Source organism: Natrix helvetica, assembly GCF_964273705.1.
Source record: "Natrix helvetica genome assembly, chromosome: 4".
Classification (NCBI taxonomy): Eukaryota; Metazoa; Chordata; class Lepidosauria; order Squamata; family Natricidae; genus Natrix; species Natrix helvetica.
In genome coordinates, this window is record NC_138550.1 from 63,308,404 (window position 1) to 63,326,888 (window position 18,485).

Sequence of the window (18,485 nt, forward strand, 5' to 3'; positions counted from 1 at the left end):
AGGCTAACAATGGAATACCATGTGTATCTTCCCTAGAAGTTGGGCAATTTCAATTGCACTGTGACTGGGTTGATGATCTTTACTATGGGGAATGGTCCCATAAACTTTAGCCCCAGTTTCTTGCTAGGGAGTTTTAACCTCAAATATTTTGTGGAGAGGTAGACCTTCTTCCCCAACTGGAATGACCATTGTGGAGCTTGGTGATTTGTGCCTATTTCTTATAGGTGTGCGCTGCTTTAGCTAGCACTTTTTTGCCATTCTCCCAGGTTTCTTTCAGCGTTGACATCCAATCAGTCAAGCTGACTGAGGAGGTGGAGTTCCTTGGATACTCAGGCATTGGGTCGAAGTCCATGCTGCTCACTACTTTGAACGGGGTTAGTCCCGTGCTACTGTGAACTGCATTATTGTATGTGACCTCAGCGAAAGGCAAGAAGTCCGCCCAATTGGACTGCTGAGAGTTCACGTAGCACCTTGGTTATTGCTCTAACATGGTATTCAGTTTCTCTGCCTCCCCCCACCCCCCAATGGTGCTTGGATGAAAGGCTGATCTAAGGCCCTGGGACAACCCAATGGACTGCAGGAACTCCCTCCAGACCTGGACCTCCCTATCTGAGATAATTCTCTGTGGTACTCCATGCAGGCAGTAGATGTGCTTCAGGAACAGTTTGGCCAACTGGTGGGCTGAGGGTAGTCTGCTGCAGGGTATGAAGTGCGCCTCTTTGGAGACTAGGTCTATTACAGTCCAGAGTGTTTCCCCCACTTTTGGGCAGGTTCACTATAAAGTCCATTGCGATGTCTTCTCATGGTCTTTTTTGTTCTGCTACCAGTTGCAGCAATCCGGTGGGGGAGCGTCCTGGCTGTTTCTTCATTGTGGCACAGATGGTGCAACTTTTCACATAATTGTCCTCGTCTTTCTTTATGTCGGGCCACCAGAACTGTCTCCGAGTTAAGTGTAAAGTCTTTAGGAATCCAAAGTGGCCTATCGGTTTAATGTCATGGCTCCTTTGGAGGATTAGAGTGTGTAGGGATTCTGGGACATAGAGTTTCATCCCCTTCCATTCTAGGTCATCTCTTTTCATCAAGGTGTATTGATTGTCTTGGAATCAGGGGTTTGCTAGCAGTTCAGTTTTGAGGTTTGTGGTTAGGTGGCTAGCTAGTTGGTCTTGCCGGTTGTGGCATTGTTGTCTGGTGGTCACTTGGGCAGCTATTTGAGTAGGGGGAATGATGGAATCTACTATGTGCTCCCGTTCACATTTGTACTTTGGGCATGCGGGAGAAGGCATCAGCTAGAAAGTTCCTCCCCCCTGGAATGTGCTTTAGCACGAAGTCGAATTGATTGAAGCATTGAGCCCAGCGGACCTATTTGGGCGATAGCTTGTGCGGGGTCCTAAGGGTCTCCAGATTTTTATGGTCAGTCCAGACTTTGAACTCTTCCAGCAGGTGGTGCCAGGTTAGCAGTGCCCATGTCACCAAAAAGCCTCTTTTTCCCATGTGGCACGTGGTCTCTCTGTGTCTGTGAGCTTGCGGGAGGTGTAGGTGCAGGGCTATAGGTTTCCTTGGATATTTCTTTGGAGTAGCACTGCTCCCAGAGCCACATCACTGTTATCTGCTTGGATAATGAAGGGTTTTCAGAGTCAGGATTCTTTAGTACTGGTTCCTTTGCAAACATTTCTTTTAGTGTCTCAAATGCCTTTTGGCAGGTTAGGTCCCACTTAGAGGTTGTCCCGGGTGGGGTTTTGCCTCTGTGTTCTCTGTCTTTAAGAGGTCCGTCATGGGTTTGGTGATCTTTGTGAAGGAGGGGATGAACTGTCTGTAGAAATTTGTGAATCCTAGGAAGCTTTGTGTTAGGGTTCTAAATACCATGCAGAAATAAATCATTGTCCAAGGCAAAACATCCTTTAAGGTCCAATTTATTCCGCAGGCAATTTAGCACGGCTATGGAAAATTTCAACTCTGAATTACATCCTGTAAGTTCACCCAGTTAAAGTTCATGATCTCTCCCCACACCCACAAATCCATCACATGTTCCAATCATCATCTTCCACGCTGGCATGTACACCCATCTTCTTCCGGCCAGGTGTCGAGGTGCTGAGACAAAAGATGACCTTGGCTTCTACAAAAGAATGTCAACAATCCATTCTACAATCCTACTCCTTTCTATTCCCCCCTCCCAACTACTACACTATTGAAACAGCATAGAAAATTATAAGAAAGTGTGGCAGGCCAAAGATCCTAAAAGAACATAACTACAGGCCTGACACTTTGTAGCCGTCTGCAAGTGTGAGGGGGTTGCCAGCCTAGGACAGCTTGTACTTTGGCTGGGTCCATCTCTATGCCCTCATTTGACACTTGGTAGCCCAGGTAGTCTAACTGTGCATGATGGAATTCACATTTTGATAGCTTGACATGCAGGTTGGCTGCCAGACATTTTTCAAGTACCCAACGGACATGGGGTATGTGGTCGTTCATGGTCTCAGTGTAGATGAGGATGTCATTCAGGTAGATTCCCTTGTACAGGTGGTCATGCAGCACCTCATTTAATAACTGCACGAACACTGCTGGGGCTTCCATCAGTCCGAAAGGCATCCTTTTGAATTGGAAACTCCCTAGGGGGCTGTTGTTTTCCATTCATCTCCCTCCCTGATGCGCATTCAGTAGTATGCTTCTCTGAGGTATAATTTGGTAAAAACTTTTCCCTTGACTAGGTGAGATGTCCTTCATGAGGTGAAGGGAGTATAGGTTGTGTATACGCACACACAGTTTATCCCCTTACACATAATCTCATAGTTCCATCTTTGTTTCTTTAAATAAGACTGCGACCCATGACTTGGCTGGCTCGATGAACCCCCGTGCTATGTTTTTGTCTTATGTATTTGTGCATTTCTTGTATTTCCCGGGGCGTCATGGCATACAGTTTGGGTTGGGTAGTTTTGCCCTGGGGAGATAGTCTGTCTCATGGTGGAGAGGCAGGACGTTACACTTGGCTTCGCTGAATACTTCTGTGAGGTCCTGATATTCCCTTGGGATCTGTTCAGTCTCTGGGGTTTTGTCGGAGGTGGCTGCTGGGAGGGTCCTCTGTGTGGGCGGTGTTTCTGTTTGCTGGTGTAAAGGGGGTTGGAGTCCCCTTGCTATCGTCAGCCTGTAGGAGCCCCTTTGCCACCAGATGGTTGGTTCCCATTGTCTAGCCAGGAGAGTCCCAATATGACTGCAGCTGTCATTTTGGGGGCTATTATGAATCAAATTACTTCCCAGTGGTTTGTTAGCTCTAGCCTCACTGGTTCGGTCAGGTGGTTGGCATAGGCTCTCCCCACTACGGGCCCATTGGCCTGTTCAAACCAGATAGGGTGGGTCAGTCTTTTCACTCTGATTCCCAGTTTCAGAACCATGGTTAGGTTGATCAAGCATCTAGTGCAGCCTAAATCTATTAGGGCTTGAAATGTCCCCTAGGTTCCTGTTTTTGGGGCTGTGAGGCGTATTGGGAAAATGAAAGGGTGGAGCAGTTCACTCACCATTGGGTCGGTTTCACCCTCGTCCTTGCTGTCGTAGGATTCTGGCGACTGGTCATCATTTCCTGGGTTTCCCCCCTTTGGCTGGGTGGGGAGGGACCTTTGCAGCTTGGAGGGCCTTCTGGGACGTGTTGGTAGCATGCTTGGGCCCTCGCTCCAGTCATGCCCTGGGTGCTGGCTTTGGTTTCAGGGCTAGGGTTTTGCATGCTGATGACATGTGGCTTATCCCCCTATATCTGTAGCATTTCATTGGACCTCTTGGGAGGGCTGGTTTTGGGTCTGGCTGCGGTGCTGTGGTTCCCTGTCAGCTGGGCAGTCTCTTGTCGGGTTGACATCTCTCTTTGGTATCCAGTTGTTTTTTCCTGGTGTACAATCTGTCATTGACTTTTATGTCTAATTGGAATCATTCAGAGAGTCGCTTCGGGATGTCCCGGTAGGCGGTTACCCGGGCGATTTGCTTGTCCAGACTTGTTCTGACAAATGCACCAACAGCCACTCTGGAAGAGGAGGTAGCTTCCCTATGACTCTCCTGAATTCATGGATGTGTTCTTTAATGGGTTGCCCCCTTTGTCTTACGTTTCTGAGTTCATCTACTGCGTATGGATCGTCCTCCACCTTCTCAAATCTGGGCTCTAGGTCATAGAGTCATAGAAAGTCTAGTCATAGAAAGTCATCTACGTCTTGCAATTGGGTGGGAGGCTCTCCTCTTGTGGAGGGCTGATAGCCATTCCCTTGCTTCTCCCTCTAGCCCTTCAGCGATGGCATTTACCATGGCTCTGCGGGGAGGGTAGAGGTGTCCATAGCATTCTAAGTGGATCTTAGCAAAGTCAAGGAATAGAGCTAGCTGGTCTGAGTCCCCATCAAATTTTCCTCTGAAGCAGGGCAGTACATTCCTCATTGCTCTTCCCTCCTCCTGTTGGCCTCTGTAAGCCCTGTTTGTGTGGCTGGCCATCTTCCTTGGAACTAGTTTGGACAGAGGGAGGAGATTGCCTGTCCTGGGTGGGCTGCCTGCTGTGTGGGAGTGGGACTGGCTGCTGTTTCGAGCTCCTTCTCCTAATGGGTGGAGAAGAGGGGGCTGCACTCCATTCTGTGTCTCCTTACTTCAAAAGGATCAGATGTCCCTTCCCTCTCTTGGGTGGCATGATGGTGGCGATCACAGCATGATGGTGGCCATCACGAATGGTGGCCCAGTCAAATTCCTCCTTCAGTTCCTGTATTGAACTTTCCAGGTCTTCCATCAGGGGCTTTGGGAGACTGACTTGTGCTCAGTCCCACATCCAATCATCCCACTCTCGCCAGCTCATTCAGGGGCCTTCCCCCTTTCTGGGCATTGGGGTGGGGGAACTCAACCTCAGCTGCTTTAGGGGTTAACATCCATCAATACTCATCCCTTTTTGCTTTGGCAGCTGGAGCAGGTATCTTAGCTTTGATGTCTGGGGAGGGCTGCACTCCAGTTGCAATCAGGTTGATGGATCCTGGGATTGCCAGGTTGGAGGAAATCTCTGCCTCCTTTTGGATAGCTTGCAAAATGCATTCTTCAGATAGCCCACCCTGTGTCATGGTTGCCTGAATTTCTCTCCAAGCGTCCCAGATATAGGGGAGTGATTGGAGTGCCCGGATTCAGGAAGCCTGGTAATGTTGATTAATTTTTAAAGGAGAGTTGACCTGCTGTTAAAGTTCCGACAGATGCCTTAATTAATTCAGGAGTCTTGAGCCAAGTTGCAAAAGAAAACCAGTTATTTATTAGGAACATCATGGCGGCATCTATTCAAGTAAGATCAACTCTACTGCACGTAGTTTATGGTTCAACTTTGACCCTGTTTCCCCTCTCCTCTCAGTCTGTGTCATAAATCACATTCTCTAACGAGGCATTCCCGTGGGCTGTCAAACACCACGCTTCACAAGCAAGCGTTGGTAATCTGAGATCCAACCCTGGCAGAAGTTATGTGTGGAATATGCTCCCCCCTTTCTGTCCATGGCAACTCAAGAGCAGACTAGAAATGCTTTTGCAAGTTGACAGACACTTGGGTGAAAAGTTGGGATGTGAAAGCTGACAGATTAGTCAAGCAGTTTCATGACAAGTATTCTGGGAAGCCCAAAGAGCTGACAGTGGGAGGTCGGGGAGATTGAAGCAGGGTTAGTTTCATTCTCTATGGGTTTTTCTTCCCTTTTGCAGGATGTCCTTTTTGCTTGAGAAGGGGCAGCCTGTCAACCCTGGAGCCATCTTGGAACGTCTTCAGGGTTGCCACAGCAAGGCTGAAAAGAGCTGTGGGAAAGGGAGGAGAGAGTAGAGATAGCTGGGGAAATATGTAGCCAAAATAACATTCTTTCTTCTGGGAGCCAAGGACACTCTCACCAGCACCTGGCACGGAATAGATGGGTCTGGAACTGTGACCTGATTGGGGCATGTGATGGTTGTGTGTAGTGGGGGGACTTTTGGATTTTGATTTGGGTGGGGAAAAGCTGTGGAGCTTTAGAAATGGGTTTTCACTGAAATGCCTAATAAATGTATACTTTGAGGAAACTTCAGACCTTGGAGTTTTGATTTCATCTGGGCTGTTACTTGGAACTCTGACAATTATTAGTTACTTGCCAAAGGAGTCTGTATTACCAAACAGCATGTTAACAATTACATACAGTATATATATATTTGAAATCTTACGTGTGAATTCTCCATAGTAAAAATTAAAACAGGAAAAGTATGCGTTCATCAATAGTGTATTGATTTTTTTAGCCTTTCTATCACTGTTTTCATAACAGCTTCCATATAGTAGAATATAGTGGATGTGCACCAGGTTCCTTCACATAAAATATGTCCTTTGCCTTCTCTATAGCAGTACCCATCCTGTGGAATGATGTTCTCCCTGAAATCTGCACATCTTCCCATTGTTGTTTAGAAGGTCTTCCTTGAAGACCTGAGTCTTTGCCCAGACCCTTGGTGGTGGTGGGTGAAGCCCCCTTGCTTCCTTCTTTTTGGGCTTGTTGGTCCTATCATCTTTTATTTTTTATTTATTACTACATCAGTTGTTCTTGTTTAGTTGTTATGCTATCTAGACCTGTTGGTAATCAGACAGCATATCAAATAATAAATACAGCTAGCCCTTGACTTACAACAGTTTATTTAGTTACTGTACGAAGTTAAAATGGCACTGAAATAAGTGACAATCATTTTATGAACTTACGACTGTTGCAGCATCCCCATGTCACATGATCAAAATTCAAATACTTAGTAAATTACCATACCTAGGAAGGTTGTAGTGTCCCGGGGTCATGTGATTGTTTTTTTGAGACCTTCTGACAAACAAAGTCAATAGGGAAGCCAGATTCACTTAACAACTCTGTGACTAATTTAACAACTGCAGTGATTCACTTAACAACTGTGGCAAGAAAGGTAAAAAATAGCAATAGCAATAGCATTTAGATTTATATACCATTTCATAGTGCTTTACAACCCTCTCTAAGTGGTTTTACAGAGTCAGCATATTGCCCCCAACAATCTGGGTCCTCATTTTACTGACCTGGGAAGGATGAAAGACTGAGTCAACCTTGAGCCAGGTGAGATTCGATCTGCCAAACTGCTGGCAGCCGGTGATCAGCAGAAATAGCCTGCAGTATTGCACTCTAACCACTGCGACACCACAGTTCGTGGGGCAAAATTCACTTAATTAATGTTTCACTTAGCAACATAAACGTTGGGCTGAATTTTGTTCATTAGTCAAGGACTACCTGTACCACAAAATAACAAAATAATTCAGTAGGAGGTTCTTTAATTTACCTTACTTTTAATAATAAAACAGATTTCTTTCTATCCTCTGTCTAGTGATATTTGTAAAATTCAAATGACTTCATCAGATGAAAAACTTAAGCTAAATCTTGGTAAGGATACCAAGACAATTTATGATATGTTGATTCATTTAAGTGGACAATTATTGCCTGGAATTAGTTCAAGTCAAGTTTTGCCTTTTGATCCCATCCAACGAGTGGTGCAACTTCACTGGCAACATTCTACAATGATCACTTTTCTCAAGTATGTCCTTTGAAAATACTAGTATGATTTGCACGTAGTTTCAAAAGTTTTCCAGATCTGTACATATTTACTGAAGTACTAATATTATGCTAGAATATTCTGAAAGAAAATGATACTAATTATTATTTTGACTGCCCTCAAAAACCACAATAAAAAGACATATATATTATAGATACATTGACCAGAGGCCACATTCCATAAATAAACAAGGTAAGAGCAAAAATATAAAATCAATATTAATTCAATTAAAAGGTATTAACTTATTTCACAGACAAATAGTTTTGATTATCTAATTTGTAAAATTAACAAAGCATGTTATATATTAACCCTCATTTCCTCCCTTCCTTCCATCAATGCAGTAAATAAGATGGTGATAAAATAAAGGGAGAAGGGACAGAACTGGGAAGAGATGAGAAAGGGAGTTACAATTTGGAATGGAAAAGAAGAAAAGAAAATAGCTGTTTGCAAAAAGCTCAACAAGCATTCATGCTGCATTTTGCAATTATAAACCTATGTATACTTAACCTGTAGAAAATTCTATAGAATTCAATGGTTTTTATTCCCAAGTATTCTTAGGATTCCTAGTCTTTGGTTGTAAAATCCTGCAATAGTCTACTCCTCTATTCAGAGAGACAAATGTTCTTGTGAGAAAAAGTAATCTGTTAAAAATATCTTTTAGAGGATATCATAAGATTTCATATTTATGGCTATGGATAAAATCCCTTGAAGTTAGTCATTCTTTTCCAATATTTTGCATTGTTTCTTTTTTTTTTTAACTTTTCTTTGATGTTGACTTTAGAAGTCAAGGAGCGTCTCTTTCCCACATTATGCCTCAATTTCTTCTTGACTTTGAAGATTATACGATATGGTCCCATTTACAGCTTATGCTGAAGGTAATTTACCTAGCTAAACTTTATATTTTTAATGCTTATATATTGTAATAATTCAAAAGTTTTTTTCCTCTGGTTGTATGAATAGTAGTATAATATGTAAATCTACAACTTTTTATTTTGTTGTGAGTTATGTACAAGCTATAGCCAGCTTGTAATGCTTCTATAAAACTTACATCAAGAAAGAAATGTACAAATTTGTAAAGGATGTTTGCTGGAAATGTAACATGGTTTTTCCCTCTCTTTCCTGCATGTCAATCTAAGCTCATTGAAGCATATTTATTTGAAAGCAGATCAGGTTACCAAATAAATATTGGTATGACTGTTATACCATTTTTATAATCTTTGTAATTTTTAAAAAACATTTTAAAAAACATAAAAAATTCTCATCCATTACGTACAGCATGTTGTTTGGTTACAAGCTTTGTGAATCCATATTTTCAGTTACATATACAGTCAAAAAATTTTCATCTAATATGAATAGGTACCTCACTTTCATTTTACATCATATGTTCAATTACAGTTAATATTTCTTTCCTTTCAGTAAACCTAATTCCCTTGCATTCTTAATTATCTATTTAATAACAGTATACCTTTATGTAATCACTTATCTCATTCTAATTATTTTTACAATGTAAAAGAATTTTCCAAATATTTATGTTTATACATCACTACTTTCAATTATGCATAGTCCCACTAATCATCCATCAAGTATGTTTATGTTCATTGTTGTCCTTGTACATCATACATTCCAACAAAAATATTGTTCCTTCATTTTTAAATAAAGTATTCTAAATGCTCGCTTCATAAATATACCAATCTTTCATTACTTCTTTATTAAACTATTTATCAACAACAAAATATATTTGTAATATACATCACTATCTAGAGTTATGCATAATATTACCAATCATCTATTAAATGTACACAGATTCATTATTAGCCTTATCCTTCATTTTAACACAAAATATTCTAAATTATTCAATTCATATGTAAGTAGGTCTTTCATTGTATCATTATTAATCTATTTAACAACATAATTGTATTATTACTTATCTCCTTCAATTAAAATATACATAAAACATTTTTCATTTCTAGGCTTTTTTGTCCAACCACTGATAAAACAAGTCCCATATCTTATAAAATTGCTCATCTTTTTGTTCTCTGATTTCAAATGTCAATTTGCTCATTTCAGCACACTCCATTATCTTTCGAATAACTTCCTCTTGTTTTGGTATTGTTTCATTTTTCCAATTTTTTGCAAATACGATTCTAGTTGCTGTTAGAACATTTATAATCAAAATTTCAAGTCTTTATTGTAAGTTTCTGGTATAATTCCCAATAAAAAAAATCTCTCGTTTAAGGTCTATGTGTTTGTGTATCATTTTCTCCAACCACATGTGAATCTTAGTCCAGTGTCTTTTAGCTTCAATGCAAGTCCACCACATGTAGTAAGAACCCGGTATCTGATGACATTTCCAACACTTTTTGGATTTATCCTTAGACATTCTTGAAATTCTTGTTGGGGGTAGATGCCATCTGTAAAACATCTTATACAAATTTTCTCTATATGCAATTGACATCGTCATTTTATAATTTTGTGACCACAATTTGTGCCATTTCTCTAAATCAATCCCATGTCCAAATTTTTCCCCCAAGCTATCATGGTTTCTTTAACTTGTTCCTTTTGTAGTTTAACCTCTAATAAATATCCATATAATTTTTTAATTACTTTTTCATCAGTACCTGTTAAAATTTTGTCTAATTCAGTCATTTTATTATAAAGACCTTTTGATTTTCTATCTTCATTATATCTAGAGTGTATCTGCACATATGAATACCAATTCATTTCTATTCCTTCTTGTTTCAACTCTTGGATAGATTTGAGTTCACCCTCTGCATTCAATATTTCAACATATCTGACTGTTTGTTCCTTTTTATATATTATTGGATATGAAAAAGGTTCAATGGTTGATATCCAGACTGGCGTTTCTAAGTAATGTAATATTTTAACCTTTTCCCAATTTAATAGCAAAGCCTCCCTTATATAATGTCTTCTAAAATAACCATGTGCTTTAGTTCCCTTATACCATAAAAAAGCATGCCATCCCAACGGTAAATCATGACCCTCTACATTTAATAATCTAGAGTTTTTTAGTGTTATCCACTCCTTAATCCACATCAGGTTTGTTGCTTGATAATATAACTCCCAGTCAGGTAAGCCCAATCCTCCTCTTGTTCTAGCATCTTGTAGCAACTTGAGTTTTATTCTTGCTTTTTTTCCTTGCCAAATAAACTTCAAAACTATTTTATTTAAATCTTCAAAAAAAGTCCTTGCCCAATCTGATTAGAATTGTCTGGAACAGATATAAGATTCTGGGTAAAATGTTCATTTTAATTGTAGAAATTCTTCCTATCATTGATAGTTGTAAATTTTCCCATTTCATCAAATCAGTCGCAATTTGTTGCTTTAGTCCTCCTTAAGAGTACTGCATCTAGCTGATAAATATATCCCCATGTATTTGACCTTGTTTGTGACTTGAATCTGCAAAACTTCTGCCAACTCTTCCTTTTGTCTTAATGGTATGTTCTTTGTCAAAATCTTTGTTTTGTCTTTGTTTATTTTCAAACCTGCTACTTTTCCGTACTCCTCTATTCTTTCTAACAATTTGGGTGCTGTCTCTAGTGGATCTTCAAGAATAAAAACCAAGTCATCTGCAAACGCTTGTAGCTTATACTCTTCTTTTTTAATTTTCATTCCTTTTATTTCTTCTTCTTTTCTAATTTTTCTGTTTAAGACTTCTAATGTTAAGACAAATAGTAACGGTGATAGTGGGCAACCTTGTCTCGTACCTCTCTTTATTTCAATAGAATCTGTCAATTCTCCATTTACCATTATCTTTGTTGTTTGTTTATGATATACCATTTGTATAGTTTGAAGAAATTTCTTACCAAAATTCATCTGTTCTAATTGTAAAAACATAAATTGCCAATTCACGTTATCAAAGGCCTTCTGTGCATCAAGAAACATCAAAGCCATTTGTTTTTCGGGATGGGCCTCATAATATTCCAAAGTATTCAAAATCATTCTCATATTGTCTTTAATTTGTCTCTTTGGTAAAAAAACATTTTGATCAGAGTGGATAAAACTATTTAGGTACTTTTTAAGTCTCTCTGCTAATATGGCTGCAAATAGCTTGTAATCTGAATTTAATAAAGAGATTGGTCTATAGTTCTTGGTTTGTGTTAAATCAGTCTCCTCTTTGGGTAGCAGTGTAATATATGCTTCTGACCATGATTTAGGTATTCTATTTCAGACATCACCTCATTCATAACTTCTAAAAGTGGGAGGGACAAGGATTCTTCTAATGTTTTGCAGAATTCCACTGGTAATCCATCTGGTCCAGGGCCTTTCCATTATTTTCTTTCTTAAGTGCTTCCGTTAGCTTCATCATCGTTATTTTACCTTCCAACATTATTCTAGTTTCGTCTGGTATCTGGGGAAGATTAGCGTCCTGTAAATATTTTTTAACTCCTCCCTCTTCTATTTTCTCTTGTTCATAAAGCTTAGCATAATAGTCTTGTATAATTTTCTTCTTCTCAGCATTTCCATACTGAATTTGTTCTTGGTCATCTCTTAGCTGCAATATTTTCTTTGCTTCTCTCTCTTTTTTCAATTTATATGCCAACCATCTGCCTGGTTTATTTGCATTTTCAAAGTATTTCTGTTTGGTGCCTCTAATTTTTTGTGCCAATTCTTCTTTTTCCATTAGATCTATTTTATGTTTAATTGTATCCATTTTTATTTTAACATCTTTTTTTGTGGAGATCTCTGTAACTCTTTTTCAAGTATTTTATAATCGTTCTCTAAAGCTTTATGTGTTTGTTTTTTCTTTAAGTTTCTCTTCCTTATATAATCTATTATTAGTCCTCTAGTAACAGCCGTCATTGTGTCCCAAAGATTCTGCATTGATGTATCTTCTTTTATATTTTCTTTGAAGAAAAAGGCCAGTTCTTTTTCCATTTTCTGTACAAAGTCTTTCTCTTTCAATATGGTATTATTGAATGTCCATCTAGATCTTGTCCTTTGGCCCTTCCATAATCCATCATAATTGGATTATGATCCGCCCAGGTGTTTGTTTCAATCTCAATTTCTTGTACATTACAAATCAGTTCTGTTGAGGCTCATATCATGTTATTCTGGAAAATGATGAATGTCTATTTGAATAAAAAGTATATTGTTCTTCTGTAGGGTTTCTTTCTCTCCAAATATCTTCCAAATTTGTTTCCTCTGTCATCCTGAAAAAGAATTTCGGAAACAATTTTCTGTTTAACTTTGTTGTTTTGTGTGTTTTGTAGTCCATGTTCTGGTTTACAATGCCATTAAAGTCTCCCATCATACAAATATCAGCATAGTCCAAATCAACAATTTTTTGGTGGAGTTTTTTGTAAAATTCATCTTGTTTTTCAATGAGAGCATAAATTGCAATTAAAAGTATTTTTTTAGTATTATCCATAATTTCCACCATCAGAATTCTTTCCTCTTCGTCTGTATAAATCAATTTCGCTGGGATATTATCTTTAATATAGAAGATCACTCCTCTTTTCTTATAGTCCGCCAATGTAGTAAACATTTTTCCAAGCTTTGGTTGTACTAATAAATATTCATATTTCTTTTGAATATGTACTTCTTGTAGGCAAATAATATCAAAATTTAGCTTTTTTCAATTTGTGAAATATTTTCCTTCTTTTATTTGCTGAATTAAGTCCATTTATATTGATAGTGACCATTTTTCTTTCCTCCATGTTTATACTTTATAGACAGGATTTATATCTCTAGTTGATCTGGGTTCTCTTTGTTCTCTGAGATTTACTCCACCCACCACGCCTTCTTCTTTATCAATTCCACCTACAGCGCCTTCTATTTTTTCAATCTCAATTATAAGTGCCTCCAGCAGTTGCACTGATGATTCTTCTTTTCCAGTTTTCTCAGCCGTTTCTCTGAAATGTTCTGTATAGAAAGCTTCTGCCTTATCAATTGTGTCTATTCTGTATCTTTGTCCTTGCCATACAAATAATAGGCCTTCCGGTAAGAGTCATCTATAATTAACACCTTTTTTAATCAGAGCCTTTGTCAAAAATTGATATTCTCTTCTCTTCTCTCTCACTCTTCTCGGAATTTGTTTCAGAACTACAATTTCCTTACCTTTATATTCTAATTTTCTATCTCTCATTTTCTGTAGTATTTGTAATTTAGTTGCTTTCTTAGTAAATCTTACATGGACTTCCCTTGAAAGAGCATTTCTCATTGCATATCTTGCATATACTTCATCTGTGCTATCCATCATCTTCTCTTGGGATATCTATAATACATTTATCAAAATTTCAGATATTGTTTGTACTAGGTTCTCTCCTCTTTCTTCTTCTATGTTTTGCAATCTTTAAAAAAATTCAGATCTATCCATCTCCCACCCTAATATTCCACTGCTCTCCCTTTCCACATCGCTCAATCTGCTATCAAACTCCTCAACCTTCTTCTCTTCTTGTTGAACTTTTTCTTCAATTTTTTGGATTCTGTCCTCGTATTTCATCATCCAGTTTTGCATATCTTCTATTTTTCCTTCCGTTTTAGCTATTTTTTGTTCTATGCTTTCAATTCGTTGCTCTATTGTCTCAATTCTTCTTTTAATACTCTTAGTTTTCTTTTCAATGGTATCTAACTTTTCATTCTTGCAATCATCTATTTCTGTATCCCTTGCATGATTGCATCTAAAGTTACTCCCTTCTCTTTTTCTTGTTGAAGCATCGACTGTATTGATCTTTGTCCTTCTGCAGGTGAGGAGGCAGGGGTTGTTGTTGTAGAACCAACAGGTGATATCTTTCTGCTCATCTTCTAAGTTTTTTTGTGTTTTAGTCCAATTAGTATTGCAAGGATTTCAGCTATAATTCAGTTTATTGTAGATAGAATGAAAGGAGAAAAAAGAAAGAAAAGAGAAATAGTGATCTCTTACTTGAAAGAGAAAAATGGAAGAGAGAAAGGAGGAAGGAGGAAAGGAGGGAGGAGGAAAGGAAGACTAACACTAATTAAAACATTTTTTTCTTCAATCCAATTTACTCAAATTTTAAAGAAAATCATCTATTTATGTCCAGTATCTCCAAAGTAGAAAAAAGAGCAAAGAAAAATAAAAAATCAATACTTCAGAAGCTTCAAAAAAAAAAAAAAAGAATTCAAGGAGCCAAGGAAGGAGCCAAGGAAGGAAGAGAAAAAAATCACCACCTCCCCAGCAAAATAATATATGCACTGCCACAAAGTTAGAAAAAGAGAATTCAAAGTCTCTTCTTTTTAAAAAAAATGAAAATCTTTCTAAGGTCACTCTGAGATTTCCCTTAAAGCTTCTGTTTATTCTGAAGTAGGTTTCCACAGGAAAGTTCCACAGGAAACAGCTGTGTAAACAACTATCCTGCCCCATATCAGTTCTTAACCAGATAGCCTTCAAGAGAACAGCTTCTCTCTAAACAGTTCAAATAGTAACACTTAGTAACAATGTTTCAAACCCACTGTTACTTATATCCACCCTCAATGCTTACTTTTTCCCGGCTCCATTTTTATTTTTTTTACCTTCAGAAAACAAGAATTCAGAAATACAAAAAGAAAAGCCAAAAAAAGAGAGAAAAAAATCTTCAATGCAGTTAACATTTAAATTCAGTATCCCCACAAAATGCAGAATTAAAAAACAAAAACAAAAAACACAATAAGCCAATCCACATTAAGTTACAATTGAAAGTCCATCCTGGTTTCCAAGAATAAAAAGGGAAAAAAGAAAAAAACTTAAATTGGCCATCTTAGATCCGCCACTTTCTCTCTAGTCAGCCTTTATTTTAACTTAAGTTTCCAACTTTAGGGTGTTCTCTCTCCAATAGAAAAAAGATTTTAAGACTCTCACCAAAATGACATGCTTCTCTCCTGCGCTTGCGTGTGGGAGCTTTCAGCAGTTTCAGCAGCCTTGAAGCTGACTCGCGATCGCTGGCAAAGGGGGCTTTTTCCAGGTCGCCAGAGACTTTGCGGGTGTCCCTGGGACCGCAGGATCTCCCCCTACCTTTCACTGTCTCTTTGGGATGGTTTAAGTACAGATTGGACCGTCCAGATGACCCGAATTCAACGGCTGTCCGGAGAGCCCGGAAAGTCGTTGTGGCACTGCGACGTGAAGCTCCGCCCCTCCATTTTTATAATCTTATGTAGAATTTTGGACACAGCATTTTGTGCATCCACAGGTTTATTACTACTGCTGCAATTTATTACATCTCAATGCCACCCAAATATGCAGAACATCTTAATCATTTTATTTCAGATAACAGATAATATTAGTTCATTGTGGTAGATGATGAAAGAAAATCAAAATGTAAATCACAATTATTTTGTCTTTACGTAAAGATTCAAAAATCTGATGAAGATGAGAGTTATATTTATGTTTTGGATGACTCTACCTTTGAGGCTGTGAGTAAGCGAGCCTGGACAGATGTGCTAATTCAAATATACAAGGTGAGATGAATAAGTCTTTATTCACACATACTTGATTGACATAATGTAAAACTATTGCTTGTTTTAGCTGTAATTATGACAGTGCAAAATAAAGTGTAATCCTTTTATTTATATATGTATTTGGGTCTATGAATTAGTGACTAAAATTAAGTTCAAATTATTATATATATCAATCTGAAAATTTATTGGACAACTTAAAAGCAAATTGCTACTTAAAGAAAAATAAGATTTCTGCTGGAAGAATGTAGACTGAATCTGGACACTTAAAATCTTTAGTGAAGTTTCTGTAAGATTGAAAAAGACATCCCGTTTGATTTTTAAAAAAAGTATCACAGGAAGTTCTATATAAGAACATTATTCAGATGAGTACAAACACTCTTCAGCACTCTAGAATACCAGACTACCTATACAAGATCGTCCAACAGAATGGATACCCATGCTACTTTATCAAAAAGTGTCTGACCATTCAGTCTAGTACAGTACAACAAGCAAAAGCTATGGAAAGGTTAACACTGCCATATTTCAAAAAAACATCTCAGAAACAACTGACAAACTACTGCAACTGCACTCATCAATGTGGCACACAAATCAACTAAGCTCTCAAAAATATTTTAATATAAGTTATCCAAAAGACCCAGTAGCTCAAGAGAAAAAAAACCAGGAGTTATTTATAACATATGTGTAAGGACTGGTAACAGCTACTTTATAGGACAGACAGGCAGAAGAATGAATGCCAAGTAGTAGTCAGAAGACATGATGAAAATTCCTTAATCTCACAACACATAGACAGATCAACCATAAACTATGGGAAACTAAACATCCTAGACTAGGTTAAATCCAGAGATGCTAGTGAATTTCTGGAAGTTTGGAATGAAGCATCAATAGATACATACATCACATTTGCACACCATTCAAATGAGACAATAAAAAGAAGGAAGCAAAAAGACCAGAATACCCCCTCTCTGGCAGCCAACACTCATGTGAACTTGGATGAACAATAGACAATCAATTAACAATTAAGTAAAAAAGAATACTACATCACCACCAAAACTGGCAGGTGAAGCTCCTCTCTATATAAAGGTATAAGCTATACTCACTCTCATTATTTAGTTGGGTAATGAAATGTCTACAAGCAAACAAGCTCGGAGAGAAAAACATGTTTTTAAAATGCAAAGAAAATGATGAAAAGGGTGGAAGTAAAATTTAGTCCACTTGCTATAGACACAAAATTATAGGGTCTAGATTTTGTAGTTGGTAATTTGTACCATTTTTATATTTATAAAATATAATGGTAATTTGTACCATTTTTATATTTATAAAATATAAAATATATATAAAATATTTTATATTTATAAAATATAAAAATGAAATCTAAAAAGTACTGTGCGTTTGGGAGCTAAACAAGAAATAATAATTGAATACTCTTCTTCAAGATGACTGGAATACTGAGTCAGGAGTGCTGAGATCGATAATGTGTTGCCATATTCTGATATAAATCTCACTCATCATACTATATAACTGATCTTACTTAATTTGAGACATTTCTGTATTTCATGTATTGATTTATATGTCCACCAGATAGCAGCAGAAAGATACAGAAAAAGTTTGTTACCATCTAGTGGTTACTTAGATTGCCACAGCTCAGATTTGGTAGCCCCTAATCTTAAATCCAATACTGAAACATTGAAAGGTAGTGATAAAGATTTGGTTTGCTATAACTGGGTTGGTGGGAGGGGAGAAGAATGGAATTTGCTGTAAATAATGCAGGGTCCATCCTATTATAGTACTACCATGCAACCACTGAAATCACTGGGGATTTTTGGTTTTGGATAAGAGTGGAAAAATTATAGCTCCAATAGACATAGCTTGTAGATTGTATTGGATCACTATTGTAGCAAAGAATCAATTTTCTCTTTCAAAAACATGCACTTTCATTTACCTGGGTTTGTTTTTAACACTGATAGGAACCCATAAGTCTATGTGTGGCATTCAGTGAAGGTAAATATGAAATATGAAACATTCTTATAGTAGCATTACTAGTTAGAAAATTCAGCTTCTGCATAAGTAGAAATATTACAATATTAAAGTTCATTTAGTAGGATTTTACATAATGTACAACTAATTATTGGTAAAAAGCAATATAGCTTGTTGTTTCAGATTCTGATTCTCCAGCGAATCTCTGTTCTTGAGGACATTAGCCAGACCAGTGCAGAAGATGCAGAACACCTTCCAAAAATAAGCACCAATCTTTTGTCAAGTAATATATATTCTTCATCTGAAATAATTCTTCTTATTTGGATGAACAGACATTTTGAGAAGACACGAAAAATTGTGTGGAAAAACTGCAAGAAAGGTGAGGAAAATCACTGAATGTGTTAACTAGACTTTCCCCCCCTGCTGTACAAGAAAGGAGATCATCTCATATTATTGCTATAATTTCCTATTGCGGTTTTACAATTTTACAGTTGGTATACATTAGTATAATTTTCTCAAATATACTGCATTAAAAAGTTCAGAAATAC

General features: G+C 37.7%; 1 protein-coding gene across 1 annotated transcript in view; it reads left to right on the forward strand.

Annotated features, from left to right (window-relative positions):
- CFAP47 (cilia and flagella associated protein 47) overlaps positions 1–18,485 on the forward strand; it is a 390,847-nt gene that overhangs the window by 130,470 nt on the left and 241,892 nt on the right. The window contains exons 30-33 of the mRNA XM_081950234.1: positions 7,327–7,533; positions 8,333–8,426; positions 15,856–15,963; positions 18,121–18,316. Coding sequence (XP_081806360.1) covers positions 7,327–7,533; positions 8,333–8,426; positions 15,856–15,963; positions 18,121–18,316 — 605 coding nt within the window. The remainder of the gene's footprint in view (positions 1–7,326; positions 7,534–8,332; positions 8,427–15,855; positions 15,964–18,120; positions 18,317–18,485) is intronic.